Raw genomic sequence first — 9,282 nt, 5'->3', positions numbered from 1 at the left:
GCATGTTAATCACTTGTTTTTGAACAGAGGCCTGTGTCACATCACATGTTAATGGGCAGCCAACCAGTGGGCAGCCGTGGCCCACTGGTTAGCACTCTGGACTTGTAATCGGAGGGTTGCCGGTTCGAGTCCCGACCTGTGGGCCGCGGCTGAAGTGCCCTTGAGCAAGGCACTGCTCCCCGAGCGCCGCCGTTGTAGCAGGCAGCTCACTGCGCTGGGATTAGTGTGTGCTTCACCTCACTGCTCACTGTGTGCTGTTTGTGTTTCACAAATTCACCGATTGGGTTAAATGCAGAGACCAAATTTCCCTCACGGGATCAAAAAAGTATATATACTTAATCATTTGTTTTTGAACAGAGGCCTGTGTTAAGCAGGTCACATGTTGCATGCCATTGCCTCATGTACCAAACCTTAAATCTGACATGGTTGTATATACAAATTCCTTGCGGTCACCAGGCAACCAAACACGTCTCAAATCTTAGTTTTACGGCATGATCTCACTGGATAACTGTTTGTGTTTGTGTGTGGTGTGTGTGTGTGTGTGTGTGTTACACTCTGACCCTGGTAGACGAGGGTGTTAGTGATTAGGTCATTCAGCAGTGTACTAGAGGACAAGTGGGGTCATGGGAACACACTGGCACAACAGAGCCTGGGACATGGCCATGAAATCACACATTTCTTTTGTTCCGACTCAGATACAGAAAATACTCTAGTCACTCTTTGGAATATGAAGGGTAACAGTTGAATGGGGCCAGTAACATCACAAAAAATAAATTCAAATGAACTCAGAGATATTATTTTAGTCCAAGGCTTTTGGAAAGCACAGTAAGTAAAATCAATCAGACAGTGAGACAGGGAAAAGTATTACTTGTATATTCAAAATACCCCATGGGTCAAGTGTTAACATCCATTAAAGTCTGCAATCCATATGTGCTTAAAACACCATGACAGGGCTTAATGAGGATACCCCCAACCCCATCACCTGAGGCAAAGCCATGCCAGGTTGGTGGTGGTCTCATCCAGTACAATTTAAAAAAATAAAGGAAAGCTACAAAAGATCATCCATTACATAACCACCTCTCAGGAAATAAATACCAATAAATATTCCATTGCACTACAGTTGTCCATGAGAACTTAACTGACTCACAGCATCAACACAGAAGACGAGTTCATAACTCATCAGTCCTTATCCCATAGACCACATGCAATCCAGTTTTGAACATGCAATCTCCTTCTAGCACATTGGAAACATAAAGGCACTTGTGGGTTTAAAGGTCACAATGTGGGTTTCTGCAGTCAGGCAGGAGGGTGACTTCTGCTTCAGCCTCTCCGAGATGCACAGGAGAGGCCATCAACAGCCTAAGACAATGATAAGCATTCAGTAATGACTGATATTTTTACGTGACTAGTACTGCTAGGTTTCAACATTTGCAGCATGTACATGTGTATGTGGTTTGAATATGCATTTCTCCGTCATATCTATCAATCTTGATTCTTCTTCATTTGCTGACAAGAAAAGCTACTTACTGCACTTTTAATACAATACAAATTACAGCAACCACAACAAAATCTCCTCACTGTAAAATGGAGCATTAAAGGAGAAATCCAGCCGATTTTACATGGATCTTGATCGCTAGACGTTGCCGAGTACTGTCGATGGGAAAAATAATTACCAATATCGGTGTTACCTAACTGGAGTATCTGCAGCTAATGGCCAGTACTCCCATTGAGCTACAATGCTCGGTCTGGGGGCATCATCTAAACGTGCCTTTTTTGCCTCTTAAAGGAGAAGTTCGGTGTGAAATTGACCTTAGCTGTACTGAAAGATGTTGCTGAGTACTTACATGTGTCCAATAGGCACCTTCGCTCACCCCCTAGCATTCCGAATTACGCCGTTTTTAGCCGAGTAGCTGTGGGGGGCATAGCGTAGCCTATGCAGCTAAATCGCTATTTTTACACAATTAAAAAGGTTCCAAGACCCTCAGAAGTCTCCCAATGCAGTGTGGAGTTACTTGGAACCTTTTTAATGGTGTAAAAATAGCGATTTAGCTGCATAGGCTACGCTATGCCCCCACAGCTACTCGGCTAAAAACGGCGTAATTTGGAATGCTAGGGGGTGAGCGAAGGTGCCTATTGGACACATGTGAGTACTCGGCAACATCTTTCAGTACAGCTAAGGTCAATTTCACACCGAACTTCTCCTTTAACTGACTCATCAAAACAATTTACGTGACAAAACAATGCATGTTCTGCTCATTAGCTGTGAAGAAACCGTTTGAATTCAAAGTTTGTACCGTTTCCATCAGTCGCTTCCTGGAAAGTCCAAGAAAGTCTGTTGTCGAGCTCATGCCGGCTTTGCAATGAAAACTTGACTTAAGTTTATTTCCCCTCAAAAATAGGTAATTGAGCACTGTAATGGTTATGACCATATAATGACTATGTAACTACATGGAAACTGTCCAAATGATGCCTAAGATTGCACGTCACTGAAAGCTAGCTCTATTCTCGCGCTGGAGTATTGTTGGAATTCAGTTGTTGCAGAAAAAGGCAAACAGTAGTGTGCAGATGTGACCTTACAAACTTTGAATTTAGACAGTTTCTTCACAGCTAATGGGTAAAAAATGCATTGTTTTGTCACGTAAGGACTCGGTTCCTATTGTACAGACCTTTTAATGACATTTTGAGTCTGTTAAGAGGCAAAAAAAGGCACGTTTAGATGATGCCCCCAGACCTAGCATTGTAGCTCAATGGGAGTACTAGCTGCAGTAACTACAGTAACTAGCACTAACAGTACTCGACGACCAGGCGATCAAGATCCATGTAAAATTGGCTGGATTTCTCCTTTAAGAGACAGAGTGTAAAGTGGGTACTGTATGGGGCTGAGGCTCTCTGGCCCCCTGCTGATGGCTGCCTACCCTGCAGCATCTCCAACAGCACCCCCAACCCCCCTCTGTGCCTCCTGCTGCTCACCATCCACATACACGCACACACAACCTACGGCCACTTTCCCAGACATGGATTAGGTCTAATCTTGGACCGAACAATTTTCTAAATGAATATTCTACCCAGAGAGGAAGCACTATGACTGTATTACATGCATCTGAGAGACTAATGTTTAGTAACTCTCCAATCAATCAATTCAGAAGGACTGCAGGAGAAACACCTGGTCTGTAACTTTCAAGCTTATGCTGACACTGGGTGTCATTTTGAGAGTTAGTTCAACAGTCCATGCCGCTGGACACTCACCGTTATCGCTGGCGCTGGTTAATTTGGTAATTCTGGATGATAAGATGCTCTGCTCGAGGTTTATGAGCTGTTTCTGCAGACACACGTTCTCCTCCAACACATTCCTCAGCTGCTCATCGAGGCTCTCCTGTGGCAGTAGGACAGAACATGGGAAATGGACTACACAATAAAATAAATCTAGAACTAGACAAACTAAACATTGACCTTTTAGTGAAGGCCCATAGATGCTTCAGCTTTTAAATTCTACATATCCAACACACTGCTGATATTCTTTCAGCACTGTTGTGTGAGGGTAACTAGGGCCTGCATATTTGGAGAACTTGGAATGTGAAAAAGGGCCAAGGTCAGAAATATTAAGCCAGCATTAGAAGATTATGTAACAAATAAACTTTGTTGAGAACAGTTTCTTTTTAAAAAAGGCTTAGAGAATTAAATTTCAAGGTGGATAAAGATCCCCAGAAATCACATTTCATGCAGGGCCCAATATAACTGCACACATTAAGAGAGGAGACATTTTTTTCCTCAACTTACAACAGAGTTGTGTGCTTTCTCTAGCTGGATGGAGAGCTCCTGAATCTCAAATCTGTGCCTTTCCTCCCGAGCCACAGCCTGGGCATTAAGGGCCTGCACCTCCTCTCTGAGAGTCTGCGCCTCCTTGTCCCTGCCCGCCAGCTCCCGCTCCATCAGGGACAGCACCTGCACGGCCCGCGCTGCCCACCACATAGGACACAACAGGGCTCTCTGTTTAGGGAAGTGTGAGGAGACTGGAGGGCCCTTAACTACCCCAAAATCATATGGCTTAAAAAGCCAACATGCCCGTTTAAACCTGAATGACACATTTGAGGTGTGGTGATCCATACAAGCTTAATGGTGAGCACTCACTGAAGAATGTCTTGTAGTGTTGTGGGTCACTATTGCCAGTGGTCCAGTGCTCGCGCACCATGCTGAGCAGCAGGTCAAGGGGCTTCCTGTAGCTACCCTGAAGAAAAGGAGGAGGAGGTTTCAAACAACAGGATGCCCTTACCTTACATCAGCAGATCTCTGATCCTCAGGCAAAACAACACGCCCACTCATTCCTCATGTTCTTAGCAAACAATCTGGACTTGGACCAGGGAGGTTCACTGCCATGGTCAACATGGACATATTAAATAAAAACACACTCCTTATATGACAACGTTCATGAACATGGTGCACATCAGGAGTTTACTGTGTTTTCTGTCTGTAGGTGATTCATCCAGCCTAAGCTGGTCTGTGTCCTCTGACTGACCCTCTGTGGTCTGGCGGCCTCTTGCTCAGGGCAGGCCTCGTCCTCCGCCCTCCTGCTGGACAGGCGGTGTGCCTGGGGAGAGAGGTCGCCAACGTCCAGACTGCTCTGCCCCGCAGGACTGGGTGGGGATGCATGCTGTGTGGAGGCCAGCTGACCATCTCCTACATAGACCGAGAGGGAGAGAAACGAAGTGATATTCACTTTCAAATGTGACTGATATTTTGTGTTCTATATGTGAACAAACATCACCCAAATAATTAAGACTTCTACAGTGGCCACCACCAGTTGTGAATGCACTGGTCATAATCAGTATAATTTGCCAGGATTGTAGGTAAAGACTTATGAGAGTCCGCTGCATATCAACAGAAATGAAGAGATATTTAAGAGGTCTAAGCAGTCACACCGTTTCTAGAAGGCAAGGTGATTCTGGGGTCCGGTGTGAACACTGCTGTAGCTGGGATTCTGAGCTGCGACGGCTTCGTCCCATGGGTAGCCGGCGCTGGGTGTATGCTGTGGGATCCCTTGACATAGCCGTCTGCAAAAGTCACTCTGGGTCTGTTACTGGCAAGCCCTGAAGGTCCACCATTGGTCAGAGACCCTTTTCTGCATGGCTGAATGCTTGACTGGACACGAGAGGCTGGTTAAATATGTGACATACATAAATAGGGTCAGCTTTCTGCAAGTAAACCACACGGCATTGTTAATGTATTAGAAAACATGTTGATTTGTTTGTAACCAATAAAAACTAAAAACAATGTCTTAAATAAATAAAACACAATGTAGAACCATTATGCATTAAGGTCAAAATGTGTCATCAGAGAATTTGCTAGATCCAAAAAATATAGTATATCTGATTGACTGTCTCCACCTAGTGGTGGTAAAGAGAGAATAGTTACCATCAACACACTGTGCATGTCTGAAGGCTGGCTTTACACCGTCCTGTAATGAACATAAGAGAGATTATCACTGAATTCCAAATTCCAGTCACAAATCTTATGCACAATACCTCAAAAATAAATTACCTGTGTTTGAAGGAAGGAGTCAGAATCATAATCATTGACCAAGTATATGACTTCATCAGGTATTTCTGCATTGAGAACATGAGCAGCATGAATATTGCCTTAACACACAAACATCAATTTTATCAACCTAGCAGTTGTAACAAACATACATAACAAATTAGCATAATCAGTATAAAATCACTATAACTGAATACCTCCTTTACTGTCAAATCATATAATGCAATAAATGGTGAGAGAGTACGGTAAATGCCTTTGCTTCTTGCTTTGAGGAACTGCTTAGCTGAGCTTGAAAGACACCGTCTGTCTGCTCCCTCTTACCCTGCGCCAGAGAAGACTGCGGTCCTGTCTGTGCGTCTGGCTGAGTCGTCGTCTGAGCCTGGTTCCTGCGGTTGATGTGGTTCACTGCAGCCTCCTCATTGCCATCCGGCAGAACCAGACTTTTGGTCAGCCTGTAAAATGCTGCCATTCTCAGATCACTGCTCCTGCAAGCAACAACACTGGATATATATATACAATATTCATACAATTTTATACAGTACAACACTATGTACACTGTTCTTAAGGACAGCACCTTTGGTCTGAGAGGCTGTTGATGCAACTGGTTTTCTGCTTGTGCTCCAGCTCCACATCAGAGGTGAAATGCATGATGGCAGCTTTACGCTCTCGATCCCTTACTGGGCAGTCACCTAAATCATCATACATAATATGAAACAAAGTAGAACATCGTATGTATGTATGTATGCATGTCTGTGTATAAAAAAGTGGTAGCCTACCAAGTTTCCGCAATTGGCAGAGTGCATGCACCAAGTGCAGGCGGTATTCTGGGTGCTTCTTGACCAGAGGGTTGAGTCTCAGGTCCAGCTCTCTCAGGCTCTTCAGTTTGGACAGAGTCATGACCTCTTGAAAGGCTGATATCTTGTTGAAGTACAAATTCAGCCTTTCCAGCACTTTCAGGTGCTCAAGACCCTGTTGGATGAAAAAATAAATACTACGCACTAAAAGACATGACAGTACAATCCAACCACTTAATCCAACTAACTAGTTATTATTTTTGAAAAATATAAACACAAAAGTTGAACTGGTATGCCTACTCACTGACACCGAGACAAGCGCATTGTAAGACAAGTCTAATGTCTTCAATCGCACGAACTTCTTCAGCGATATTCCTAAATTACTTATTTTCCCCTCGATGTTACCAGGCAGGCACAATGTTCGGACATCAGCTAGAACGATGACAAAAACGGCGTCATTGTTTAATGTAACAAGTTTACGCTGTGAGCTGTAACAAACATGTCTAGTTTTAACTCAGCTAACGTTACTGTTGCAGCTGGTGCAAGTTATCCAGCACTTGGCAACAAGGTAACATTTCGTGGGCTAGCTAGCTAGCTGGTCCTAGCATAAATTAGCCACACGCTTAGTTGCAAATGTTGTAGGCTATGGAAGTGTACCGCCATATGTTTTGTAGACCGCCTGAAAACCTTCAAATAGCGTTAACTTAACGTGTATTACCTAAAACTTTGTGGTGTAATTGTAGTTTCTCACGTATCCATTCCTCTGTAACTGTCAAATCCTTTGCCGCCATGTTTTGAAACGAGACGATGGAAAGCATCAGGGAAGCATATTCCCTAAATTTATTGCCGTCGGTGCCATCTAGTGGCAACAACTATGTAGTGAAATACTACAGTTTTTCCATGACATTCTACAGTAGCCCCAAAAACCGTTCATCACAATAAATGACACGACAACACAATAAAAAAAAGTAAAGGAAAGCAGGAGTTGTCGTGCATTCTTTAAAGAAATAAATTTAATTGAAATCTTTCAGGTGTAAGACAATGTGTAGATCTCCTGAATTCATAGAAACATGTAGCCTAGGCTAATTTGACATCAAAGGCTACCACATATAGCCTAGGTTTCTATTGTTTTTTGCTTTCAATTTAGGGAAATGTGAGAAATGGACTGTCAGTTCTTCAAGCCTCTTATCCGAATGCAATTAATGCAATGCAATGCAATGTAGACATTCAATTGCAATGCAATGTACAAATTCAATTTGTAGGGTAGGCTATTCACTAAAAATAGGACTTTACTATTTTAATTGTGCCTGTGTACAAAACTGGACCTTAACCTTTCAGTCCATTTGCTCCACAAGCCACAACGTAGGAAATATGTCTAGCTTTAAGACCATGCAAGCTGAGCTCGTCATATGACTATTGTGTATACGAAACCACTGCAAGGCGTGGAGCTGGTCATTGAATGGTAGTGCTGTTGCGAGGGGAGGTGACTGCATCTCTCTCAATGACAGATTGCAGCAGTGCCTGTTTATTTTGGTTTTCGCTTCTCTTCTTCGCACCCTTGACCCCTCTCTTAGTGGATAGGATGAGAGGATGGCGAAATGCCGAGAGACCAACGAGGAGAAGCTGATGGATTCTGCGGTCCATCAGGATCGCAGGGATCAAGCGACTCCAGCGCATCCCAAAATGGATAGTGAGGATGAGAGCAACGAGCTGTCACTGGAGGAGATTCTGAAGCTTTACAATCAGCCGATAAACGAGGAGCAGGCTTGGGCTGTCTGCTATCAATGCTGCAGGTCTTTGGCGCAGGGACACAAGGGGAGAAATTCCAAATCGGCCGGTGCTGTAGCAGTGGGCAGTGCGAGAAGGATTGATGGTCCTGCTGATGTGAGAATCTATAAAGATGGTGTTATCAGATTGCAACATCATGGCACTGGTCCAGGTAAATTCCTTATGTAATAATACTGTCTGACAACAACAAAAACGGCTTATTATTTCCATTAGACATTTTTGAGAGCGTTGTCTCGATATCAAGTTTAATGGGTTGTGATCCATTTTCACTGATGTTAAGACTGCATGAAATCCTTTACTCGAAGGCTTTTGGGGTAGCTTCTAGTTTTGCCACTTAATGCAATCATGCATCACAACGTGGGCATCGAAATCTCTTGGCTCGTAATTGAGCAAAATCGTTGTCTCATGCTAATGCCATATTGGTGTATCCAGAATTATGCAATATGAGTAACTGGGCCTACCAGCGGATGACAACAGAGGCTATTGGCCATGCGTCTGACTGTAAAGGGATTTACTGGATAGCTTCAAGATGGCAACGCATGTGTGGATATGTGGAACTGTCTTTAGAGTAGGGTGATGTGTTAGAGTAGGGTGATGTGGCCAGAGGTGTTGGAGAGAGAACGCCCTGTTGTCATCCCAAACAGAGGCTGTGTTGTGTCTGTGAATATAACATAATCCAACTCACTTTTAAGAATGCTCAGGTATTGTCATTTTGAACATTGAATGTGTTAGTTCTCATTACACATCTGTGCCAGTGAGAATTGTGTTGAAGTGGTCTACTTTTGGTATTTATACCACTAAAAAAATCATATTTGTAAGTATTGTTAATATCCTACTAACCAGTTTGTTGAGAATTATTGTACACAATATGTTGTGTATATTGTAACTTTTTTGAATTTGGAATGGATTGGAATTCTACTTTCACACAATATGGACCACGTGACACCACTAAGCATTTAGCAGGAGACTTGAAAGGGTGGTGACAGTCTTGCTTTGTCATTGTGTTGACATTATCTCATGTAATGCTCAAAAGACTCAGCTAGACCGGTGTCTTGGCAATGGTTTTGTATTCCTTGGGTGTGTCTGTGAGCTGAGTATACAAATTAGTTGTTCTACTTCCTCATGCCTTAGTAGTAATGAGGATTATAACTTGTTTGTGGAGATGCAT

The 9,282-nt window shown here is 43.3% G+C and overlaps 2 protein-coding genes across 5 annotated transcripts in view; one reads left to right on the top strand and one right to left on the bottom strand.

The window, feature by feature from the left end:
• Positions 1-30: 30 nt before the first annotated feature.
• cep72 (centrosomal protein 72) lies at positions 31-7,130 on the bottom strand. Of its 4 annotated transcripts, none has more exons than XM_076280967.1 (13): positions 7,045-7,124; positions 6,631-6,758; positions 6,309-6,501; positions 6,107-6,221; positions 5,854-6,017; positions 5,536-5,600; positions 5,410-5,452; positions 4,917-5,150; positions 4,514-4,674; positions 4,129-4,225; positions 3,778-3,956; positions 3,247-3,373; positions 31-1,359 (listed from the first exon to the last, which is right to left on the bottom strand). In XM_076280967.1, exons 1-13 carry the CDS (start codon positions 7,115-7,117, stop codon positions 1,352-1,354), a joined length of 1,587 nt encoding a protein of 528 aa, XP_076137082.1. In that variant the 5' UTR covers positions 7,118-7,124; the 3' UTR covers positions 31-1,351. The 4 variants fall into 4 exon arrangements, 3 of the variants coding, with proteins under 3 accessions (XP_076137082.1, XP_076137084.1, XP_076137085.1); XM_076280969.1 differs by having other exon boundaries at positions 5,854-6,011; XM_076280970.1 differs by lacking the exon at positions 6,631-6,758 and having other exon boundaries at positions 7,045-7,130.
• A 675-nt stretch (positions 7,131-7,805) lies between these two features.
• The window catches only part of spire1b (spire-type actin nucleation factor 1b), a 28,061-nt gene continuing 26,584 nt past the window's right edge, over positions 7,806-9,282 (top strand). Inside the window, exon 1 of the mRNA XM_076280966.1 lies at positions 7,806-8,265. Coding sequence (XP_076137081.1) covers positions 7,917-8,265 — 349 coding nt within the window. The 5' untranslated portion in view covers positions 7,806-7,916. The remainder of the gene's footprint in view (positions 8,266-9,282) is intronic.

The sequence above is a fragment of the Alosa pseudoharengus genome, unplaced genomic scaffold (assembly GCF_046254945.1).
Source record: "Alosa pseudoharengus isolate Yale_2024_CS ecotype anadromous, Long Island Sound unplaced genomic scaffold, YU_APseudo_1.1 YU_APseudo_1.1_scf_12, whole genome shotgun sequence".
NCBI lineage: Eukaryota > Metazoa > Chordata > Actinopteri > Clupeiformes > Clupeidae > Alosa > Alosa pseudoharengus.
This window is presented reverse-complemented; position numbering and strand designations above follow the sequence as displayed.

Excerpts from the sequence above, each read along its gene's own strand:
- cep72 (XM_076280967.1), bottom strand. The coding sequence starts at position 7,117 with ATGGCGGCAAAGGATTTGACAGTTACAGAGGAATGGATACGTGAGAAA. Across the intron at positions 6,759-7,044 it reads ATTACACCACAAAGTTTTAG|CTGATGTCCGAACATTGTGC; the intron begins GTAATACACGTT and ends TCATCGTTCTAG. Across the intron at positions 3,374-3,777 it reads AGAAAGCACACAACTCTGTT|GAGAGCCTCGATGAGCAGCT; the intron begins GTAAGTTGAGGA and ends CTACTGCCACAG.